Genomic DNA, 26,028 nt, shown 5'->3' on the forward strand with positions numbered 1-26,028 from the left:
AAAATCAGAAAAAAATAGTGACTTCTCCAGAAAACTAATTTCTTGCTGATGTAGTTAGGCTAAGCTCAGTATGTGTGGGAAGAGATGCTGGCATACTCTAGATGTGATAGACTGGTGAATATAATTTGTTAAATGCAATTCCTCCCTAATTTAGTAATACCGCTTTGGTAGGAAGTGGTATACTTTATATGTGGAGATAAACCTAAGTCCTGATAATCTGATGTCTGTGCAGGTTGTCTTCTGTTCAAAGATGCTAATTTTTTTATCTTGGGCAAATACTTCTTTAAGGGATTAGATTCTATTTACATAAATAGCTTCTGCAGTCTTAATTTTATACAATAAGCTTTCCAGTTTAAAAAACATACTATTTTAAATAACATACTACTGCTTTGCAGAGAATTTAAGAATTGCTATTTTATACCACAGAGATACACTGGTTTTATTTATAAGTTTAAGTCATCTATGAATATTATTTTCTTTGGAGATACCCACTTAAGCAATACCATGCATGCTTAAAATGTGTAAAGTCTAATTGTTCTTTTCTATGTCGGTGAAATAATGTGATCTGGAGTGTATAGCTGATAAGAAGAAAGATAATGGTGTAATGATCAGGATGTCTCTAGGCAATAAGAACACAAAAGCTTATTGAAGATACCTTTGGTGTAATTCGCTGTGGAAAATGCAAAACCAGAAGATGTAATTTCGCTGCTCCCCTGACCCCCGCAAGGGCCATAGCATGGAGCATATACAGGGTCCTGCTAATGATTAAAGATAGTGTGCGTGCATGCTTAGTGTATGGATGCAGTAATTGGTTAAAAATTTATGACATGCTCATAATAGAAGGTAATGACAAATAGGAGATTCATGATAAATGTTATGCTTTTTCTTTGTTAAACCACTTTCATGTAGAAGACTGAGTTACAGATACAGGATCAGGTCAAACTCGGGTTTTGTCAACTCTGATTGAGTCTTGGGAGAAGTGAGATTTAGGAAGAGGCCTGAGAAAAGCCAGTTTTGGCCATCGGTTCCGTATTTGCACTGAGATAGATGAGTAGCAAGTTAGTTCCTAGTGGACTCATGTTTCCTAAAATGTAAATAGTGGCCAATGGCTCAGGGTGGTTTCTGAGAGATTCTGAAGGAAACAGACAATGTTTATAGGTTCAGAAATATAGCAAACTCTGCTATATTCTTATGTAAAAGTCACAGTTATTTTAATAGAGTTATATTAAGTGCATTATAATAGCAGTCTAGAAAATCATTAGGTCGATGAAAGCAGTATTTCAAAATTAAAGAAATAGTTTGGGATGAGATGTAGAATAATTGAGTGTACATTGTCTCAAACTAGCTAAATTATGCAGAGTCTTATACTCTCAAATCGCATGGTATTATTGTCATTGATACAGATTTGTTTTGATTTGTTTTCTTTCCCAGAAAAGGTTCTGCTTTTCAGTATTAGAAAGATGTGTGTAAAAGTGCTGTTTCTTCTGAAGTGTTACAATTTGAAAACGATAATGTAAAATCTGATGCAGACTTTTAAAAGAATAAAATACGATGCTTTCAAAAAAGGAATATATGTTAAGGACTCCCAAGTTTGGATGACAGAAATAAGTATGATCAAAGAGTCTTATGACTGAAATAAAACATTTTGCAACATTCATTTCAGCCAGAGGAAGTCAAGATCCCAGAGATTTAGAGCAGAATGCAAATGAAACAGGAGAGGGCAATTATGTATGTGTCACATTTGCTCTCGTAAATGGTAACTATACTAATAACAGATACTGTTTCTGAAGTAATTTTGGGATTTACTCTGTATGGGACTAGAGAATGCTGCTGCTATCAGGTATCCACAGCTGCAGTATCTGAACACTGGAAAAAGTTTTAATCTTTATCACCGTGCAGTGTTACTGTTGAGCATGAATGGAAATGGGTTATTAGGTGAGACTCAGACTAACAGGAAGAGAACAGATTATTTCTCTTCATATAAGGTGATGATTCATATACTCTAGATGAGATGAACAAACTGTTCTATATTCTAGGGTTGAACTGTTTTGGAAGTTTGTAACTATTGTCCATTTTCATAAAATAGTGACATCAGATGACTATTGGAGACTTTCCTGTTGCAATAGTCTGTTCTTCCCCCCCCGCCCCGCCCCCAATACATGATTTTTTTGGTTTGTTTAATGTTGTATGTAATGTTAATATATCCATCATAAGTACCATATATATAAAAAGCACTACCACACAATTACAGTAGAGGCTTTTGCTGCTTTGCTGCGTTCAGGTCCTGTATGCTGATACACCCAGTATGTCCATATATTGCCCTCTTTTCTTTACTATTTCTTTTCTAGCTTAGGGCCACATTGAACATACTTGTACTTGTATGTACATGTTTCTTAATTCTTGGGGTTCCTTTAAACAATTGACTTGTATTCAGTTCCCAGATACCCAGTACTTGCTTAACCCAGTGAAGAAATTGGTTATTCTGCGTATTTAGGAAGGACTTCCCTCATTCTGCTGTTTCTAACTGGTGGTCTCCTTCTCTATGTAAATTTGTTTCCACTGTTGCTAGAGGTTTTCACACACACAGTTCAACATTCACTAGCTTTGCTAAATAGGCTTCTAGTTAAGTTAAATAAAAATTCTAGCGTAATTATATGGATATGGTGTGTATCAGTAGAGTCCACCTAAAGCTATATAACACTTTAAGGATTCTCAAATACTAAAATACAGATCCTGAAACTCCATCCTATGCTGTCGTCAAATTCTTGGTTGTATGTAAGATGTATCGACAATTTCTGTAAGCAGTCAAACTTCAGTCGCACTCTGAAGAAGTTCCATACTGATTAATGTATGATGACCATTCCCTATAAGGTTTCAGCATCAACACTTGCTCGCTGACTTCTTACACAGGTTCTTCCCCACAAGAGACAAATTCACAGTCCCTTTCTTACTTCAAAGCTTTGTCTGTCTGCATTACATTCTGCTTTCACCTATAACTTCCTCATTTTTAGTGGGCTTTGCAAACCAGACCATATTGTTTCTTAGCTGATTCTTTCTCTTTAGACTTTTGAGTCTTTACTGCAATATTCTCTTTCTTAAATGTTGATGTGGTTCCCTGAAGAATGGCTTAGACCTAAAGCATATTTAGTTTTCCTTGCACTCCTTATTCCAACTCATAAATATCTTCTAAAATGAGTGTTGTCCAAAACATTAAATTGCTCTTCCATTGAATTTCTCTGACATGGAAGATGTCGTTGTTCTAGGTGAAAAAAGCAATTTTAATTGGTTGTGAAATGTAAAGAAATAATAGTTTCTTTTCAAGACAATTTTTCCAAGGAAACTTATGGGAGAAGTTATTTAATTGTTAGTAAGCTCTTGTGAATGTTGTTTTCTAGTTTTTAAGCAGTAATTAAGTCATTTCAGTGTATCCTGATTAAAATTTTCTAATTTTTTTATCCGCCCTCCCCCACCTGCTACTAAACAAAAAATGCTGACTAGGTAAAACTTTTCCACCGCCACCTTGGTTTCTCCTCTTGTGATACTTATAAATTCTTTTTGTGGTTTCTAAAATGCTCTTGCTCTCCCCAAAGGCAACTTAGGCACAGCAGGGGTTGTGTCTTTCCTGCTGTGAGTAAAATAGGGTTGTTTGGGGGGAAAGAAAATTAGGGGAGATAAAGTGTACAAATCTGAGGAAAGACTGACATAACTATTTCAGCCGTTCCTGAAACAAGTTATGCAAACGTTCTTTACTTATGGACTGCTAAAGTAATTAAAAATTTTGAGATCAGGCCTCCTTCTGATGACTCACTGTTATATTTTTTTTCAGGCTTTTTTCTGTAATTTGTATTTTACCAAAGTTACTGAGCTATGGGGTTTTTGTTGGGGTGTGTTGTTTGATTTTCGTAATAATCTGTCAAAATCTCTCTTTGGTATCTACATAGGCGTCTTTCCTGTCAGTTAAAGGGATCTACAGGAAAGGCAACAATACAGGTTTAAGTAACTGAGAGTGAGAATATTAAAAACAGAAGAAACTTGATGGCTGGGCAGATGCGGGATAACAGGCTGAAGTCACTTGGTATTGGAGCTCTTTATCTCTCTCCCTGTTTCTTGTTCCATTCCTGGTACTGCTAAGGAGCAACTGCTCCGTTTTGCTCATTCCTTGCAGTCATTTACCTATTGCATTTTCAAGTATTTTTCCTTGCCTTCTTGTTTTTCCATTCTTTGTTTGTCTTTTATTACGACAGTTCTCTGCCGTTTGTTAAATTAAGAAATTTCACTGAATAATTGAAATCTAATTTGATTTCGTTATCCATATAATAGAATTTACGATACTTCATGTAACATCATTGTAGAAATATCTTTCATTATTGAATTTCGCTGTAACTAGACATAATTAATCTCTTCTCCTCTTATTTGGCTCAGTTTATATTTTGAATTGTCAACGGGGAATTTGTTTTCTGTTCTTAACTGGTATGAAATCATAAGTAAATTGAAAGTAAAGAAGACTATTTCCAAAGGCAAAGGCTTTGGACATATATAATCTAAATATAATAACTGCGTAGAAAGAAAAATGTGGAGAAACCTGTCAGCTTGTGTTTTGCATCATGAAGTTTCTGAATTGTCAATATGAAAATAAGTTCACTTTTATGAAGTCAAGGGAATATAAAGAAAGCTTCAGTAATGACTATTCTATAGTGATTTATGGTGCCTCCATAGTACTATATGTTCTTAAATTAAATGCGATTCCGGGTATGTTTTTTCAAGTAATAGCTGTTGGGCATTGGCACTGATGCCCAAAATCTGGAGACAACTGAAAGCATTGTGTGGCTTTTGTTCCATAGATTTATTTCTGTCTTTCAATATCAAAATTGGTTCACTTGCACTATAAACAAGGTAGTATACATTATTTTCTTTGGGTGAAGAATAGGTTTAATGCGAACTCTGGAAAGCATTTCACTCCTCTTTTGTAGATGAAGGTTATTCAGGGATTTGGAGCCAACGTAAGTTTTGTGTTCTGCTTAGTTGATTAAAATTAAATAGCAGAAATAATTGTTTTTCACTATGTGTCTAATTATAAAACATTTGACAGTGCATTTCATAATTCATTAGTTGTAGTAATATCTTTCACTACTTGTTTTCTTGTGTCTCTTCAAATATCTTCTGAGGTTTGCACACCCTAACTCATGACTCTGTTGGGAATTCATTTGCTTGCACATCTTTAGTGTGATACAGTGAATCAGTTAAAAATAACAAAGGTAGATACCTTACATTTGAAACCTAAATTAGCGTTTCACGTTCCTCGTTACTTTATAGCGTACTGTTCTCTGTGTAGGACACTTGTAAAACTGATGATTGCTTCTTAAAAAGCTATTAGTCTTTATACGTCCTGTTGCATTCGTCTTCATTTTTGATGAAATGAAATGTTTTATTGATGCCTTTGTCTTTTTCTCAACAGTTTTCAAAGTCTTGTTAATTTGATGGCATAAACTAGTAAAAAGGCGTTTGGATTACGTCATGGATATCAGCAATGGTGATTGATATTATTCGAGTGGCGCAGTGAGAGTCTGCTGAATGAAATGTTACAAGTTTATATTTCTTCTAGTTTTGCAATGGTAAGTTTTTTACATTTTGTACTAAGTAAATAATAACTTTTTAAGTTGTTATGTAAGGTGTATTTCATTAGAAAGTAATATACCAGCAAATCAGTAAAGATTTCTGTCTTACATATTATTTGTAATGCCTGTCGAGTTTAGCAGTAATTACTCACGAAAGTGTACATTGGAATTTGGTTTAATTTATTTTATTGGTAGTCATTTGAAATGTCAGTTACTCATCCTTAATGTGTGCCAGCCTTAATTAGAACCACCTAGGTGAAATGGAATATCTAAATGACCCGGTTTTTCATGTTTGGGTTCAACCCCAATTGAGATCACTCTTTAGAAGGTATTGAGCTTGTGTGTAAAAGGGGAGAATATACAGGCATGTTTATCCATGTAGAAAATAGGTATAAACAGCCATTATAGACAATACATAGTTACATGGGGTTTTTGTCTTTTCAGCTCAACTACTGATGCGTTGCCCATTTGCTGTTTGTCGTATTATTTATATTTTCTCTTAAGACAGAGTTCATTGGACATCTCACACTTTGTCCTGCATCGTTACTTTTAAATGGAAGAGTGGAAGTTAGTACGACAGCAATTCTTTACCTGTATCTCCAGGAGTACAAACAGTGCACCTTTCTAGGCCTTCATGTAAGGCAGCGGGAATAGCTAACAGGCAGGAGCGTTGTAGCATCACAAATACAACACAGTTTTGAGAACATTTGAAACTTCCACTTTGTAATTGCCTTTTCTTCATTACACAAAATGATATGCTGTCTTACACAGTTGTATCTAGAGCTATACCACGGTTACACAAAATGGTATGCTGTCTTATACAGTTATATCTAGAGCTATACCAAGCAGTACTTTTAGGATACATTACTTTCATTAAGAAATAATACTTGCATTGTTAATACCTAAACACACAGTATAGTAATTACTGTTAATGGTCAACCAGAATTGTATTGCTTAAGAGGTGTACTGGTCTTGTCCTGTTCTCTCTTTTCTGCTCTAGGACCATCTCACAGCTAAATAGCAGATTTATGAGAATGTATGATCTTCCCCCCCCCCCCGCCCCCCGCTCCTTTACTGAGGATGAAAAACACCTATTGAAACAATTTTCCTCCATTTGTCATTTTCAGCCTTTCTAAATAACATGTAAAAGGTTTGATTCCATATTTAAAATTTTAAGTCTTCACATCATATCAGTTGAACAGGTTTGTAAAATCTGGAATTCGGGTAGATGGAAAAGGGAAGGTATGCCATTATGTACGAATGTGAATCTATTCATTATCAGGGATATTATGGTGGGTTTGTGGTGATATGCAGTTTGACACATTGAAATTTTAAAGATGAAATGAATAGAAGGATAAGACTGAACTGATTTCTATTAAAAATGTTATTTTGAGATTGGGCAAGTCAATTACTCCTCCATTTCACCCTGAAATCAGAAATACAGACACTCTCAAACTGGGTATTTTAAACTTAGCTTTGAGCCTGAATTTACTTAAATCCAGTGTAGGTGATGATTCATCTCACCAACTGTATGAAAAGTTTAAAAATGGAGAAGGCTTGAGAAACAGCCTTCTAGTGCCACAGAGGAGATTACTGAGAAGACAGAGGCAGGCTTTTTGTTGATGTAAATGATGAAAAAATAGGGGACGCCCCACCTGAATGTAAGAAAAAATATTTTCACTATAAGGACAATTAAACACTGAAACAGGTTGCCCAGAGAAGTTGTGGAATATCTGTACTTGGAGGTTTTGAAGACCCAGCTGGACTATGTCCTGTGTAACTAAATGTGAATTTAGTCTTGATGTTCATTTGAGCAGGAGGTTGAACTACATGGCCTCCCAAAGTCCTTTCAGACTTGAATGATTTTATGATTCTGATTCAGGCATTTCGTTTCAGTTCATTTTTACTATTAATGACTGTACCTATTTTTTACTGGTGTGATTTTGGGGTGGTTTTTTAATCCTCTGTTAAATTAGAATTGCACTTCTCTTTTGTTATTTATGAGCAATTTTTTTTTGTTTTAAGCAACAAGTGAGCAAGCAAATATGATTTTAATGGTTTCTTTCTTGGTATGTGAAACCATTTAACTGGAAACTGTGGGATATTAAGAATGTGATTTGATAACTCTCATTTGACCAGACAAACTTAAATAATAATACCAATACGTTATCTCATATGTACAATACATAAAAATAATGTATTTTAGTAACCGGAGCTTAACTGGAACATTCCAGCCTTACATAAGGCATAAATATGAACAACATTCACACACAAGTACTAAAACCAGAACAACTGCAAATACAGAGTCAGCTACTTTGTAGCTTAGGTGAAAAACTTTTTTAATGCCCTAATTTATTGGCACATAAAAAAGTGGTATTAATCCATTGCATAGGCATATTCACTTTTATATTAGGTACATTTGTGACAATATATTCTTCAGATGTGCTGTGTCTGTAGGTGTTTTTTAAATATTTTTTGACTGTTTTGTTTACATTTTTTTGAAGGTTTCCCAATGAGTGGATCATGATGAACATACTTTAGGGACTTGCCATAGTATGGCTGCTTCTCGATCTACTCGTGTTACAAGATCTACAGTGGGTTTAAATGGTTTGGATGAAAACTTTTGTGGTCGAACATTAAGAAACCGTAGTATTGCTCATCCAGAGGAAGTTTCACCCCATCCTCAAATACGATCAAGGTCGCCAAAGAAGAGGCCAGAGTCTGTGCAAACTCAGAAGGGAAGTAACGGCGGAAGAACTACTGATTTGAAACAACAGAGTGCTCGGGAGTCATGGGTGAGCCCTAGAAAGAGAGGGCTGTCTACTTCGGAGAAAGATAATGTTGATAAACAAACTGTGGAAAATTGTGAAAAAAAACAAGCAGAGTCTGTTTCACCAGTTTTGAAAAGAATTAAGCGCTGTCTACGTTCAGAGGCACCCAACAGTTCGGAAGAAGACTTGCCTACTAAAACAGAGAAGGAATCATTGGAGCATAAGAGCTTAGTGTCGGACAATGATGCAGTCTCCACAGGGACTAAGCGAGCTTGTCGATGTCTTATATTGGATGATTGTGACAAAAGGGAAGTTAAAAAGGTGAATGCCTGTGCAGAAGGATTTAATAATTCTGCAGTAGTTGATGAGATTGCAAGCTATCAGACTGTCAATGGAGTTGGTGAGAGAGACTCAAATTCCCTTAACTGTGATGACTGTCAGCTTGATGGGAACACTAAGCAAAACAGTGCTGGTTCCTGTATGCCCAAGGACAAAACAGTAGCAGAAAACGGAAACTCGTTTGCCCATTCTTCATTGTTGCTTAATAGCAGCAAGGAGGACAGTGTTGTAGACCATTATGTGCCTTGCACAAACTCTCAAGAACAGGTAAAGTTAGAGGACCACAAAATAATAAATGACTGCTTGCCTGAGGAGCATGCTAATCAGACGGATGAGCCAGCTGCAGGGTCCTTTTGTGAAATCCAGTCATCTTTGTTAAGGGATTCGGAGGAGGAGGTAGATGTTGTAGGAGATAGTAGTGCCTCTAAGGAACAGTGTGCTGAAACCACCAATAGCAACCCGAATACTCATCATGACAGTGCATCAGTCTCAGGTGAACCTGAACCACATTCTTCAGTGCTGGACTGTGTTTCAGCTCAAATGACATCTGTGTCGGAACTTCAAGAACACAGATATACATTGAGAACTTCACCACGAAGGGCTGGCCCTGCCAGAAGTAGCCCTACTAAAAATAACTCTCCTTGTAGAGAAAACGGACAGGTTGAGGAAAATAATCTTAGTCCCACTGAAAAGAATGTCCCTGTAGGTATTAGTAATATCAATGGATCTCCCAAAAAGTCTGAAGAAGTTAAACAGAATGAAAAAGAGAGAAACTGTAATACGGGAGATCGTGGGAGTGATGGACTAAGAAAGCCACTTTCTGAGGCTAGGCTTGTTGCTGGATGTGTACCATCTGTCAAAGAGAGTGCCAACATCCACACTGCAGAGGATGATGAGGAAGAGCCTGATGTGTATTACTTTGAATCAGATCATGTGGCATTGAAACACAACAAAGAGTATGTGTAACTATGGTAACCATGAATTCTGCTTTTGTTTCTTACCAAAAATAGAAAAATTAATACATATTTAAAGTACTTTCAGAAAAATTTAAGTGCTTTATAATTTTCATACTCTTCAGTCTTTATTTTTCTTCCTTGTTTCTACCCCAAGCAAAATTAAACTCTATTTAATATGCAGTATGGTACAGCAATGTGGTTTATACGTTTCTAGCAATATGAACTCTTTAGCCAGAAATTGTTGTTTGTTTTTTTTTAAAAAAAACCCACCTGTTATCTCTTTTCTCTAAAAAACTAGCTGGAAAGAAAACCAAAGAAATTATAACCCATAATTAAGAGTTCAGTTATTTATCAGCATATCCAGTAGGCACAGCACATACAGCTTATGAAATCAGCATTCTGTGTTACATAGAATTTAAGGTTAGAGACCTATTTTCAGTGTCGTGGGAAAGACTTAACCGTTATTGTGTTAAGGAAGATAAATTGATCAAATGCAGTGATTTAAGAACTTTCTCCAGAGTAAATGATGTCTACATTGCTGTTTATATTCATTAAATGCAAATATACATATCGTATGTTCTAATTATTATTAGAAAAGAGCACTAACTTGGTTTTATATTTATCGTCTGAATGTCTGTAAGTAGAACTGTGATAATCATACATTTCTGGTAACTGTGAAATAGATTCTTGAAACAAAAGGGCAATTTTCTCAGTGAAGAAAGTTTACGTGGAGAAATTGGCCTTCGAATCACAGGTCGGGCCTCAGTTTTTATTGCCGTCTTTGTAACACTGTTTTGACTTCTGTGTTTTGCTCTTTAGTAGATGTTCTGCATTTTGTTGTGAGTACTGAAAGGCCAAATGCAGATGATCTTCAGTTTGCTTCATATGAAGAGTTAAACCACTGCTAGTAGTTTCTGTAAATAAGAGCAGCACAATTATGAATATGGAGCACAAGGCACCGATGGTTGTTTAATCCAGAAGTTTGACTGTTTTTTTTTTTGTATTAGAGTTGCATTATTTTTATAATGAGATTTTGTTCAATATTGGATATGAATAAATTATTTTAATCAGAGAAAGTTTTGAATTAGAGCATGGTTCAGGCAAACTATGATTTCAAAATAACGATTAAATATTTGCAGTTTCAGCTATCAGCCCAAAGTCTATGGACACTTTTCCTGGTTGATAGAGAGAAGATTGCTGTTTCCTATAAATTATAAATGGGAAAAATGGACTGTTGTCTTTTGACCTTTTTTGGGATGTTTTTGTATATCTATGTAGGATGACTTTGCTAGTTATGTTAGTACAAAGATAAGTTAGTAATTGTCTTTTTTTTTTTTTTGTATTTGTTAGGAAAAGAGCGATAAAGATCATATCAGATTTTTAGATGTAGCCTCAATTTTTACTTCTTTCAAATTAAACACATCTGAAATGCAGTTTTTAAAAATCAAATTCTGCAGTTGAATGTAAATGCTGTAAATATGAAAGCAATTTTTCTCTTTTTACAATTAAACACAGATCTAAATTGTTCTTGAAAAATTTCAGGAACGTGCTGCAGTGTTAGCTTTTGAATATATACAATTGCTCTGAAGATACGACTAGTTGTTGTTCAGATTGGCAACCTGTTTGTGAGAGCTTGTTGGGGGGCTTTTGTAATTGCAACTAGGACTTGGTAGCTTGCTATTGACTTGCTGCCTGAATGCAGAATTCCAAAAGAAATTTCTGTTATTTTTATCCTATTTTGTATTTTAATGATTTTTGGTGGCAACAACAGTCAAAGCTAGAATTCTCTTCTAGATCAAGACAGAAAAATTTCTGCTTTTCAGAAGGGTAGTGATACTGAAGGTAGTGTTAGGTGGGGTTTTTTTCCCTTTAAAAAAATGTTGATGTAATTGGAAAACTACAGGCAGTCTTTTTCATTGTTGTTGTTTATATTTGTAAGAAACTAAATCTAGTATTCTGATGGTTCCTCATGGTAATAGGATTCTTCTAAAGAACTTAAGTCTATATTTTGATATTTGAGTGCAGTTGTCCTTTATCTGGAATTTGTAGTTCAAGAGTTAATCAAATACAGTGCACTACATCCTTGTTCAAATTTTAAAACCACCAAAGTTCATTAGAGGATACTCCTAATTGATGTGTTAAGTGTCTTAATTATACCCTTGTTTAATCTAATTTGGTGCTTATTTTCTAAAATGTTAAACTAAAAAAAAAAAGGTTTTAGCAGAAATGTTTTCTCTGATTAGTCAGATGCAAAGAATTCCAGGGTTCCCATGCTGTCAGGTGAAGGCTATTTGCTTTGCCTGTGATATTTCTGGCCGAGCAAAGTGTGCTGGTTGTCTGCTTATCGGATCTTCAAATGGTACACAGCTTTGTTTTTCTGTCCTTCATCAGTTTGTGATTAAACTTGTCTTTATGGATGATTTTTTTTCCTCTAGTTTGTATTTCTGTTCTCTTTTAAAAGCAAATTCAGAGAGACATTAGCATCATGGCTAGGTCGAGGAGGCAGGTTTCTCCAAGGTGGCATTAGTATCATTCTTTGGATGTTCCACAGCGGCAAAAAGTTATATTCCTCTGTGTTGTAGAAGCAATTTGATGTGTCTGTAAACTTACATTATTTCTTGTTATATTGCATAGCTTGATGACATACACATTTGTACAGCTGATTTTCACTCCAAGAAATTATTGTAACATTGGTAAAATATGAATATACTGAAACCTTCAACAGCTGTTGACAAGACTTGATATGAGAAAGACAAGTAAATGCGTATTGTGGTATTTTTGTATGAATTTTGTTGCTTTTTGAATGTTGTCATGTTTAAACAACATTCATATATTAATATTTCTGGGAAAACTGGTTGATATAATAGGAAAAGTAATCATCACAGAAAGCAAATTATGGAATATTATTATTCAGAGAGAAGGCTGAAATGATGGATGTTCCACAACCTCCTTAATAAAATAGATCCTTCCTACAAAGACCGATCTGAGATCTCTAAACAGAAATTTTATTGCAGCATAGGCATTGATGTAGATAATAACAGACTGATCTAGGGGGTTGTAAAATTGTAAAGTGTTGTTAACGTTAATTTTTCTATTATTACACACACAATTTGAATTTTTGTGTATTGATTCCTCTCAGAAAAATATGGTTTGATGCATAACTGGGAATTTTGCTTATATGTTCTAGCTCAGAAACCTTTGCGTTTTCTCTTGAGATATTTTCGTCAAAACTGAACTTGTTTATTTAAATCTTTTTGCGCTGCTTAACTTACATATGCTGTGCTTAGTGTTTTGCGTATGTCTTTCCTCAAGAGCTTCTCGTATCTCTTTGCTATATCTTTTTATAGTTTAATTCTTTCTCACAGTGCAGTAGCTTACTTTTATTTTCTATCTTATGCAATATTTTATTCTCAGTGCATTTTCCCCTTTGCCCAGTGTTTCATTTAGTACCCTTTTTTCTTTTTTTCTTCTTTCCTGTGAGGGAAAATTTTTGTTTAGCACTTCACTCTGAGTTCTAAATGAAAATGTAACTGAGGAATTGAGTTTTCATGTGCATATAATGCATTATACAGTGTATTTCTAGGATCCTGTAAACTGTGATTAGCTTTATAGGGACCACTTAGGCCTGTAGGTAAGCCCACTGAAATAGATGAATTATGCATGATCACTTGCATGCAGGCATTCAGTTGTGGGAGTTAGGACCTTGCGTTTATTCTGTAAATAGATATTTTCATGTATCTTTCATTTCATTTATTACTTTATTATATTTAGAATCATAATAGCTGTACTGATATTTAAACTGAAGACAGATTAAACCAAAATATTTTAATACAGCTCTTAAAAAACAGTCTTGTGAACTCTTACCTACTATGGGTTGTATTGTTGCAGAGGCCTTTGAAAGACAGGACTATCGTGCAGTCAGATTTAACACTTGACAATTCTTAGTAGTATTGTTAATATCATTGGATACATATGTAACCTCTGAGTACTTTATAGAATATATCATCAACACAGAAGAATTGATGAAGTATACATTTTTAGTGTTGAAGAATAATAGCAGTTAATAATTATTTTAAAAGTGCGTATATGCCCTGTATATTAGATTACAATGTGTTTTAATTCATCCCTTGTTCCACAGAAGAGTGGTATGGCATACAGTGATATTTGTCTTAAATTACCTATTAATGTAAAACTTAAACATATGGAAGATTGGTACTTTTTTCAGAGAGTAGTTTCTGCTCTCTGGTAGATGGGTCTATGTTCTTAGTAAGTAACAAAAAATTAAATTGGCTTTCAGTCAAAAATCTCATTTAATGTAGAAGTTGAACACTGCAACTAGTGCATCTGCAAAATAGAAATATAATGGAAATCAATTAGAAACTTCTAATATGAGTTTCTGATAAACTGCAGTTTGGTATTTGCAGATAACTGTTATTAAAACATGTTGTGGTAGTGTAATGGGCATAGAACCACATTTATTAATGAAATCCTTGTTATATTTTACACCAGCTTAAAATACTAAGTATTTTGAGAATTGTTTGCTGCCAGCATTATTATTTTGTCATGTTTCATAAGATCATTTGTATTTATAAATACTTATCAATGGAAAAGTTATAAGTGATGCAAAATTATTGCAGGACTAAAGATTAAGGTTTAGTTAAGAGTATTTTCGTAATCATAGAATCATGTTTTATAATTACTTAAACTACTCAATAAACACTAAATAATAGAGTTTTTAATTTGCAAGAGATAATGCCTTGGGCATGTGCTGCATGTACCTTTCTCTCTCTAGTAATAGGCTTACTCTAGGTGCCATTAAATGGCAAGTACATTTGTCCAATTTGTTTTTCTTTCTCTGAAGGTAGTTATCTTGCTGTCAGCCACAGCACAATCCTAGTGAACAGCACTATCAAACGCAGTGCAATCCTCATTTAAATAATGCATCCTGTGGAAAACAAAGCTTGATTTCTTTTGGATTTGCGTTCTTTGCTTCTTGCTCTCCTGATTTGCTTGATACCCGCTTTTCTTTTTCTGCCTACGCTCTCACCTCCAAGGGTCCTTCTTGCAGCATCCTGTCCTGGAAGAGGGAGCTCTCCAGCGCAGAGCTGCTTCCCTGCTGTCTGGCTTGGTAGGATGTGTGTGCTGATGGATTGACCAGGGAATGTGAAGAGTAACGGTTGAATTCTGCTTGCCTTTTTCTTGGGGAGACAGTAGTTATGGTCTCTCCCCTTCCCAAACTGACAGTTTTTAGAGAACATAGAGAAACTCAGCTTGGCTTTCCAACTTCTTTGATCAACATAGATCAAAAATCATGGGGGAGGAGGGGAGTGCACAAATTTAAAAAAAAAAAAAATACAAACTTATTATATTAATATAGAAAAAGGTAGAAACTTATTTTTCTGCCTGTTCATTTGGAAATGCTTACCATTTCTAAGGATCCTCATTAGTAAATTCATCTAAACTGGAAAATTAAGTATTAGTAAATAATAAAAATGGTCCTGATTAAAAGAAAGAGAAACAAAACCAAGAAAAGATGGGGTAGTATTGTATTCACCCAGCACAGTTATGTGGAGAGTAAGGCTCTGGCTGTGTTTTGCACACAAGGGACACTTCACAAAAATAGAAGTCGTAAAGCGTGGTTATACCAGTTATACCAGTGTAGTGTATGTCTGGTGGGACAAGGAATAAATTATATTAATATAATTGCCTTCTTGGTAGGGATGCACAAGTATTTCACTAGAATATTAGTAAGCATAATGATGAACCCAAGAAAGCAAGAACATAGTGACTGGCATGTGCTGTGAGAAAGCGAGTATATTCTCTCTTCAATTTTGACTAGCCTAGCTTGAAATGATAAATCCATTACCAGTGTCAGGTATTTGTTGTGGTCTTACATGAAGTTTTGACAACACCTCCATCATGAATTACAAAACTGACTGGCAGTATCTTTTAGAAAGGAATTGTACAAGCAGTATGTATTAATGCTGGTTTTAGTCTCAGCAGTACCTTCTAATCAAGATAGGTGTTTCTTTGGTGTTAGAAAGTACTTCTGTGCTATTTTGAGAGGAGGAAGGATCCTACTTTTTGATTTCATTTAGATTTTGTTCTTGGTAGGAATAGCCAGCTGATTTTTAATTTTTCATTACTGCACATCTTTATTTTGTTTTGCACAGTTCAAGGAGAAGATGTGCTGTTGTTTTGTATAACAGCCTTTGAAAATTTTATGCTTCCTAAGCCACGGACCAACTGTGTTTGTCCATGGTATATTATCATAGTGAATACTAATAAAAATACACATTTTACTCATTTTCTTACTAATTTCTAACTTTTCTTCCCCTTCTTTACCCAAAAAAGATTGAGTGAATGATCCTTTGTATTGCTGTTCAATCAGCTTCTCATGATTGCATATCAAGTTCTTGTAATCCAGTTACAATCTTCAGGTATTCTGGGAACGAAATATTTGAAGGAATATGTTAATTTGTTCCTACAGCAAGAATATACACGTGAATAATTGGAGGGTTTCTTCCTTGGGCTTTAGTGAAAACCTGCATAAACTATCATAGAGTCAGTTGAAGGAGTTCAGTAATCAGTGTTGTCAACTTTCTCAGCTTTTTTTGGCGGAGGATTTCTGTACAGTTGGGGCAGTTTCATGGTAACATGGGTTGCTCCTATTTTGTCTCTGGAAGAAAGCCCCTTCTGAATGGTTGCTTTCCCCAGTGTCTTTTTAGAGATTAATATCTAAGTGGCGATACTGGAGGAAACTCTGTGGTATTTTCTTTCAGCAAAGGAATTGGGACCGTTCTCATTAGAGATGATGAGAGTGGAAGAGAAAGAGTTGGGGATGTGCTGTCAGTCTGTCTTTCTGGTCCCCTTGTGAGGAGGACAATTTTACTGCCATTTCCTCACATCGCTCCAAGCCTTGAAAATAGAGGAATGACAGGGACCTGTATCTTCTTCCCAACTGAATGTCACTGTCCTGCAGGCAAATACTTTAGAAAGTGCTGTTAAAGGATATATTATATCCTTTATAAAAGGGTATAAAAGGGTATAAAAGGGTATATTAAAATGTGTTAACTGGGGGAGGACTGATGGATGATGTTTTAACCTTTCACATTGACAAGACTGAAACAAGTTACATGTTTGTTCAGAGGCACGGAGACCTAATTGTCACTACAAATTTTGAAAACTTGCTGGAAATGTGGGTATTTGATAAAGGTGCTTTTGTACAGCTAATATTAAATCCTGCTGAGTGTGGTGGACAGCTCTTGACAAGAGTGAAGCCTATAGAAATACATGAGTGGGCATTCTGTTTCCGAGGCAGAGTTAAGGATTTAAGAAAGAAAGGGCCATCACAAGTTCATAACCAATAAACTACTGTTCAGATGCTTGAAATATGAAGTCTGGAGCTGTGAAATTTAGAAGGAAGGTGAAATTAGAGCGGAAAATGTCTCTTTTGCATCCAGTTAAAAGACTGCAGTAGGGTTTTCTCTTTTGGTTTAGGTTTTGTTGTTTTTTTAAAAATGTCCTTTTAAAAAAGTGCTTTTTGGCTTAGTTCTGTTTTGTTTTAAATAGGTGTGTACTACAGCCTGAGGCTGGCATTCAGAAATTGTGATTTTTCTTTTTCTGTTACTGGCATGGTAGACTTGGAGAAGCCACTTTATACTTCAGTTGTTTCATGTATAAAGTGGAGATACAGTTTAATTATTTACTTATCTCAAAAGTCTTTTAAAAGGTCTGAAGTACAAATATTAAATATGGATAAAGTACAGTAAATTATATGTAAAGATGTTAAGCTAGAGTGGAAAACAATTTCATAATGAGTTGCAGAATTGGCTATAAGTAGATTACCTTGGTCATAGTATCTAAGCATTAGGTAAGGAAAAACCTACCATATGCTGCTTTCTTCAGGCAAAGGTGCTTTTATAAGTCCTGACAGGAGTTGATATATGCCCTTATTTATTATGCTCTTAAACTCTTTTCTGTTTCTGAAGGGAAATCAAAGAAGGGCCCCTCTTCATCAGTCTCTTCTGCTTCCTCGCTGCTGTCATGTGTGTTCTACAAATCTAGCATTGAGTCCCAGCACTCTTCCCTAGTGCAGCAACAGACTTTAAATCTCAGGTGCACATCAGAATAATTTGCAAGACACTCTACAGTGTCAAAATTATTGTATCATGACACAGGCAAAGACTTCAAGCCAAACTTAAAAGCTGGGAGCATTATCTGATATTTCTGAACTGAAACAAACAAACAAACAAAAAAAACCAAACAAAACAAAACACTCATTTCTTTGAAATGAGAAGATTCTGTTTGATCTGACTTAAAGATTTCTTTGGGACGCCAGTCTCTTACTACAGCTGCCTTGGGATAACTTAGAAATTCTAAGTGCAAGTAATGTTTCCCTTTTCCTACAGTAATTTGCAGTCTTATAATATAACACGTTTAATACCCAATACTTTCTTAGCTTAGCATCTAATAAGGGATTTTTTTCTGAATTGCTTTTAGTAGACCAAGATCCAGAGTGCTGAACGAGTAGGTACAGGAGAGCAGGTTTTAATCTGTACTTTGCTAGAGCGCCAGAAGATGGCAATAAAACAAAGACTTGCTCAGATCCTCCCCATTACTGACACGTACCGATTTTGTGTCACAGCTCTTGGAAACACTAAATAAGTTTGCTTTGAAGTAGATATTTTTTCTATATATATTTTAGCCATGTTTTATTATGGGAAGGGTATACTCCTTCATTTAAAACAAGTCCTACCTGCACAAGAAATAATCAGTATTTCTAATACAAAATATAAATTATGGCACACACGTTTTTACCTTCTCATCCCCCAAGTTGACGTTACTAGACTCTTTATCATATTGTGAACTATATTCTCACAACTGTAGAAGTGCAGTTAGTTTTGGGAGTGGAAAGTGATGACCACTCACTTTCCTTTGCTCACTTTGACCACTCACTTTGCTGTGCTGTGATGCACAGCATTTATCAGTCAAGAGGATAAGTCACTTCTTAATTAGGCATCAAAGTACATGTCTTTGCAAGGTACCAAATGATGATTGTAAGGCAAGTATAGTTGACAAGATAACTTTTTTTTATTTCAAGTAATTTCTGTGAGCATCCAGACAATAAATTACAGAGAACTCTGTATGCTGATTTTATTTTATAAATTACAAATAATTTCTTTCTAGAGTTTTCCATTGTTAATAAGTGTCACTTTTGTCACCTGCTAGCTTTATAAAACTATTTTATATATGTCAGCTTTTTAAAAAATACTGAATAGAGTTGCATTAGTGACCTAACTGATAAATATTTAAATAAGGGAAAAAATAATCATTGTGTTAACAATGCAAGTGTTTTAAATCCATATACGGTTCATACTAAAAGCAAGTAATAAACATTTATCTACATGTCTGTAAGATTGTCTGAATGCCATGTGAGACTTTGAGGCGGTCAAAGTTGTGTGAGTTTATATATATATAAGTAAATGTGAGAATATTCATATCATTGCTTCAGAGGTGATTATGTAAGGTTGAAAAAGATGAAATAAGGGCTAAACTTCGGACTGGCAAGGACCTCCTTCCATGTATTTTCATTTGAGGGGAGTGTAGAAGTAACACTGCTGTTTCTAAGTCCCTAGCTTAAAAGGTGAGAAGAATGCATTATAATTATGTTGGAATGTTAGATAAAGAGAGTCCAACAAATAGTGCACAGTAGTGTTTTTGAGAGACCTCTTGCTAATTTCAGGTTTGTGTGTAAGTGTGCTTTGGATGAAGATACTTAAGATGAAAGTTATTCTTTTTATGGATAAGACCAGTGGCAGAAAATTTTCTCAAGTGCTCTCAAACATTTGAGCATTAGGACTTTGTAGAGGGCTTGTTTTTAGAGACGGCTTGGCATTTTTGTGGTGTTTGGTAAATGTTACCATCAGGCACTTCTATGTCTGCCCCTTAACATTGTCCAACAGGACGAAACTGATTCTTGACATTTATTTACCACAATTTAACTGAAAAGCTTCACTTATTTATTTTATTCAATCCACCAATTTGACTTAGCTACCTAAAAGTTAAAATCTTCATTTTATATATCAGTTTCTCACATCTGTCTTTCACTTACAGTTTAAAGTACAGTACGTTCTTCTCTTGAAGGGAGAAGAAACTTCAGAAACCCCAGAGAGACTAGCCTCTGTGACTGAATGACTCTTATTGTAATACTGAGATGAATTTATTTAAAAATGCTGAATGACGTGGCCTCTTGTACAGGCTAGTGTTAAGTCATTTAGTATAAAAAAAATAAGAGTAAACTTAAGAAATGTGCTATTCTTAAGGCTGATTGACTGCAAATATATATAGTGCTTTCTAAAGCTCGTTGTTAGTTCCTGGTTCAAAGAAAATAAAATCTGTGATGTAACTCTGGGTACATATATCTGGAAATGTAAATACTGTTACCACAGGATGGAAAGAATAGGGAAAAGAAAGCATCTTGAAAGTAGATCTCAGAAAACTGGATCGAAAGGGAAATGGGTCTCATTAAGGTACTGGCTACGCTGTTTTGAAGCTTTATCACAGACAAGAGAGACAATCACTATTAGAACAAGGTTCACAGAAATGAACAGTGTAATAACTAATTGCTTATGTCAGGACTTTCAGAGATATGGCTCCGCTGTGTGATAATTATTTTATGGAGCAATCCAAGAGAGTGGAGTTGTTATCACTGCAGCAGAACAACTGAATCAGCAGGAATCCCTGCTGATGAGTATCAATCTTCAAGAAGTAGCTTTGCTTTTTTAAATATTGGTCCCTCAAAAACCCATTTTAATCAAGGTTTTTCAGCATAGCCTTACGTAAACTGTTTCTGTACTATACTGAATTACTCAAGTGTTCATCTGGAAGATTCCTGGCAATTAATAAGAAATTACAGGAGTGTTTCAGTACTGGGGTTAGGGAAACACAGAATTAAATGCTGTAGAATGAAAGTTGTCCTACAAAGAAAACTGCTTTGGGTTTTTTATGTGCTAACAATTTAGTAATTAGAACTAAGTGTAACTTCAGTCAGTGTAAGGGATATGACTGACTGTGAGTTTACTCAAATTATGCATTTTTAGTTGTATGAGTTTCTTTTGTTTTGGCAGAGGATGTGAGATAATTTTCCTTGGTAATTCCTCACAGATCTTTCAGAGAACATTATGTAACTGTAGCTAGATAATTTCGAGATGGTTGCTCTTTGATTGCCTCATTAAAGGATGGAGCCAGTTTTGCAGCAGACTAGTGAGCAAAGTTCCAGTTACTTTCTCTTTACCTTCGTTTGGCTTTTTCCATTTTGGAGAATGTTAATGCAACTGCGGAGGTAGTTTGAATCATAATTGTTGTGCTTGTTTACAAAGAACCTTGGAAGATGGATAGTAAAATTGTTAGCCACTTTTTTTTTTTTTAGTGTCTTGGAAATTATGCACACAGTGTCTTTTGCTTAATGCAGCAGAAGTATTATGTTACTGTTTGAGAGTAAGAAGCCAGAACAGACAGAGAAGAGACTTCGAGAAAGTGCTCAACATGTGCGTTGGTATTTGGCTTACTGCTTTTTCAGAGAAATACTTGGCTTTATTACAGTCACGTAGGGCCGGAGAACTAAAAGCCTGTACAAACCTGTGAAAACAGTAGTGGTTCAAAACTTAAAAGAACATACACAGACCTATTATAATACAGTCAGTTAAGAAGTCATGTTGGAGTTTAAAAGGACGTGCAGTGGTTTAGGGAGAATGCATATGGAATACGTAAACTATGTATTTTAGGATTAGTATTCTCAATTTTTTCTTGGCAATGTAGGGCCCCAAAATGCACATTTTCATGCATTTCAGTACTTCTGGTATTCACTTGATAAAATTGCACTCTTATTCTTGGGCTTCAGAATACATTTATTCATAAAAAATGAATACGGAAGTTGAAGTAAATAGCTCCAATTTAATACATTTCTTCAACGGAGATATAAAAAAGTGCCAGGAAATCTTTTTGTCTGAACAGTTTGCTCAAAAAAAACCTTTTTCTTGCATGAATTTTTTCATTATAATAGTGCTATATAGCCACGGATCAACATCATATGATATGTTTTTGAATGATCCTTACATTCTTGTAATATTTTACATATTTCCATGAGGACCAGAGGTATCATTTCTGAACCATTTATCTTCAAGTCCGTGATCACTTCAGTGAGGTCCCGTGAATGTTTTAACGAGGGAAGTAATTGGGGTTCAATATTCTTGTTTTGTTTGTTATTTGTCCACGAATGTAATTTCTTCTCTTTCCATTCAGACTTAATTTTGAAGCCACCTCATTAAGATGATTTCTTCCCCCACTTTACCCATGTGAATCGTCGTTAAATTAGCACTTCATCTACTTGCCAACATTTTGTTGCTTTTTTCCTTCTATGTATGTAAATATTTTAAGTGAAATTATTATTTTCTTTCAGTTTCATTTGGAAAAGCAATCACTTAAATACAATTTGAATAAATGAGGTAAAATGCCTCAAGAAAAGAAAGGCAGGTATTTATTTAACATCTTCTTAGATGCAAACTTTTGTGTACGCTACTGAGCCTCTGTTACTGTGACTAGAGTTAACTCCAGAGACTTGTATACAAGTTTGGCACCTGCTGATAGAAAAAGGCTTTCTGTTGTGCAGGTTAAATCATCTCCCCAGATATCATTAAGGTCCTCTGCATTGTTACAGCTGCATCTCCATCAGACATGTTAGCAGCCTGCCTATGTTTCATTTCTCTGGAGCGTGCAAGGCAGGCTTCTGTGTAAGAAGTGCTGTCAGTCCACCTGAGCACGGACAGAGGTTGCCCAGCGCAAAGCCAGGCAGTAATCAGGCACTATTTGTAAAAAATAAGTGAAGATCTTAATTCTACCTATGATGATTCCTGTACGCCTGTAACAATCTGAACTGCGATACTGTCTCAGGCCAATTTTGATGTGCCTTCACTACTTTTGTAAGTTATTTCTGAAGTTTGTTTATCGCCTGTTCAAGAACAGCCCCATTAATAATCTTGCTTTATGTGAAGTTAATTTTGTTTAGAAGAAACCGGAGCAGTTTTCCAGTAGGGAAAATATTCCACTACTGTTCCAATATTAATGGGCTATTCAACAAGCATTTTAGGTCTTAGTTGCATAAAAACCTGTATATGTGCAGACAAATTTAATAATAAATTCATAACAGAATTGTATCCTACTGTTTCTAAACAAGCTCAGTATTTTAGTTTCAAACTTCAGAGCGTATGGCTATATTTTATGTTTTTCAAATACTACAGCTGAGTGGAAAGAAAATTACCCTTTTTCATGGGGAGGCAGCAGTTTAATGTCTAGGCAGAAACGTAAATATTTGATAATACAAAGCCTGTATTTTGCCTTGAAGCTGTTCGCTTGCCTCCACTTAAAGCCCTACCCACTTACCAGTGAAGTCAATTGAAAAACTTGCATTAGCTCGGTAACCTCTGGATCTTTTCTGTAATACATGTGGAATTCATCGTGTTAGGGTTGTCTTTGTTTTAGCAATAAGAAAATAGAAAGAAAATACTGAAATAGTGTAGTAGTGAATATATCTTACCTGATGTTAATATACGTTAGGTTGCATTTTTTGCAACTACAGTTGTAGTATTAAATGTCAGAAAACATTTTCATGAAAAAAGTTAAGTTGATCCATAATAATTTGCAACAATAAGAGCCATGAGTAACTACATGATTCAGAAACTGAAGTGGACAACTGTAACTATAAAGCTAATAAAAGGTATTAAATGTTGTTACCTATTTTTAAGGTAAAAGGCTGTTAAAATATTGTATGATTTCCTGACCCTGAGTTAGCTCTATAGAAAACAGTTTGGGAAGCATATGTTATTGGGTACAGGTATGATAGTCACCTCAGTGACTCTCAAATGTATCTGTTAAGTAGAAAATCAAAATTGTGTGTGCATCTGGGATGGCAGATTTGAGGGAATGCTGACATTTTCATTCAACTTCTGTATTCTTAGAGGAGTATCTTTTGTATGTATTTATTTTGCAAATTACTTACTCCTTAGTTTATCGTTATGTTTTGTAAATGATTCTCGTATTCTGCTCGAAGGTGAAGCTTATATGAAACGTTTAGATACAGTTTCTAAGTCATTCCTGTCCACCCGGTGGGTGGTTGAGTGAAATGTAAAAATTCTGTGGTAGAGTCATTTGTACTGGGGTAGAAAGAAGCTGATTTTGAAGTGGAAGAGAAACTAGGTCGTTTTGTTTGTGTGGTTTTTAACTTTGTAAGCAAAGCTTGTTGGTCATAGCTATTAAGAATATGAATAGCTTGTCCCTAGTACCATATTGTTTTAGCTAGGATTGAATTTTCATTTAAAGGAAATCACTGGGGGTTTTAAATATGGTTTTTAATGGATTTATATAAATTCATCTACTACTTAAAATAGATTTGATATATATATTTTTGACTTTTTATATAATACAGTAAAAATGTCTATGAACTCTTCAGGTAAGCTATGAAATCTGGTAGATACTAGTAGATAATCGTGGCTAGCTTAGATGGGGAGGGTGTCACTTTTAAGGACAAATTTAGTGAGATGTTTTCCTTTGTCTCTGTAGTTATCAGAGACTGTTACAGACGATTGCTGTACTCGAGGCTCAACGTACTCAAGCAGTTCAAGACCTTGAAAATTTAGGCAGACACCAGAGAGAAGCACTGAAAGATCCTATTGGATTTGTGGAAAGACTCCAGAAGAAGGTATTTCAATGGGCTTTTCTTGAAGTCTTACTCGGAATTTTTTTTTTTAATAACTAGTATTCATCATCTGTAGAAACCAAAGAATTCTATGTATACTTGTGTAAACATTATGAGTTTAAAATCCTTTCTCTGATGAGCAAAAATGGCCCTTTGCTTGTTGCATCTGTAAGACATAGGTCTTCAATGATTTTGTTAGATATGCTTTCTTCATTTTTTTGCTATATAGAAATGTAATCTCTAAATTTCTAATTGTAATATAGGTATTTTAACACAACCTGAAATCTACTGGTGACTGGAGGTACTTCATAGTAAGGCATCAGATCAAGAATTCATAACTTTTCTCGTAAGAGAAATTAAATGTTGTGCTATGAGTGAATTTGGTAGGGTACTTTTTAAAGAGCAGAAAATGTAGTTCATAGCCTAAAACCTAAATGAATGCTAGAAAACGTGCCCGAGTTCTGGATAACATAATAGAATATTGTCTGATGGAGGAGAATTAATTTTGATAAGGAAACATTTTCTTTTCAAGCTTTAAAAAAAATTTGTAGTAAGAGGGATATTGAAAAAGTGTTTAAAGCTTGAATACTTTCTTACTGCCATGTCTACCAATGACAAACAGGCTTGACCTTCTAGTCTGGTAGCAAGATGTTGTATTTCAGTGAGGAATGAAGTAGGTGTTTTATGGTACTCTTTTTCTAGGTTTGTAGGGACCTAGGTTTAAAGAGAGGTCTGATGTAAGCCCGTTGGTTTCAGTAGTTGTCTTTCCATTAAATTTTGAGATGAGTTAATAGCATGCATGGTATAATAGTGTTGCATTTGATAATCATTGTATGGGGAAATATTAATGCTAGTTAAAAGTATCTGGTGTATTTTTGTCTCCAAAATGAAGGAATTATCATTCCCTTTAAATAAAGTGGTGAGCTTTGCAACAGTTGTGTTCTAGGCAGAAGACAGTAAAATCAGTGTAAAAAATACATTGATTTCTTTGATGGGAGGAGTCCTATAGGTTTCTGTGTTAAGAAAGGTACAGATCCTGAGCAAACAGTATGTTTAAACAAAATAAAAGATAGGTAGACAGTAACAGGATATTGAAGTCAGAAACAGCTGATTTCAACTGTGAAATACACGCTTTAGAGTTTAATGCTCAATAAGCCATCATTGACCGTGCCGCTGCATATTTTATATGCACTTTTCTGTATTATTCTTGAAAGATATCTTCTCCTTAAAAAGACTGTGCTGCATGGCACTTTAAAAATTCTAATTTTTAATTCTACTGTTAGCTGAAAAGCAATATTAGGTTTTCATAACTTTCCAGGATTCATAGGTTTTTGTTTGGATATACAGCAATTGCATTAAATACTGCTTTTCACTTTTCACTCTTTCTTTCAGGTCGATATGGGTCTTCCATATCCTCAGAGAGTTGTTCAGCTCCCTGAGATTGCCTGGGACCAATACACCACTAGCCTTGGAAACTTTGAGAGAGAATTCAAAAACCGAAAACGTAACAGTAGGAGAGTGAAGCTGATTTTTGACAAAGGTAAAAGCAAAGTGGGCATATGTTACAAGGAAGAAATGACCAGTGTGGAGGTTTA

The 26,028-nt window shown here is 35.0% G+C and overlaps 1 protein-coding gene across 4 annotated transcripts in view; it reads left to right on the forward strand.

Annotated features, from left to right (window-relative positions):
* ZZZ3 (zinc finger ZZ-type containing 3) overlaps positions 1–26,028 on the forward strand; it is a 69,044-nt gene that overhangs the window by 20,387 nt on the left and 22,629 nt on the right. For all 4 annotated transcript variants that reach the window (XM_068406118.1, XM_068406120.1, XM_068406121.1 and 1 more), the window contains exons 2-5: positions 5,456–5,612; positions 8,120–9,681; positions 24,298–24,436; positions 25,826–25,973. In XM_068406118.1, the coding sequence (XP_068262219.1) occupies positions 8,171–9,681; positions 24,298–24,436; positions 25,826–25,973 (1,798 nt within the window). In that variant the 5' untranslated portion in view covers positions 5,456–5,612; positions 8,120–8,170. The remainder of the gene's footprint in view (positions 1–5,455; positions 5,613–8,119; positions 9,682–24,297; positions 24,437–25,825; positions 25,974–26,028) is intronic.

Source organism: Nyctibius grandis, chromosome 8 (genome assembly GCF_013368605.1).
Source record: "Nyctibius grandis isolate bNycGra1 chromosome 8, bNycGra1.pri, whole genome shotgun sequence".
NCBI classification, from domain to species: Eukaryota; Metazoa; Chordata; class Aves; order Nyctibiiformes; family Nyctibiidae; genus Nyctibius; species Nyctibius grandis.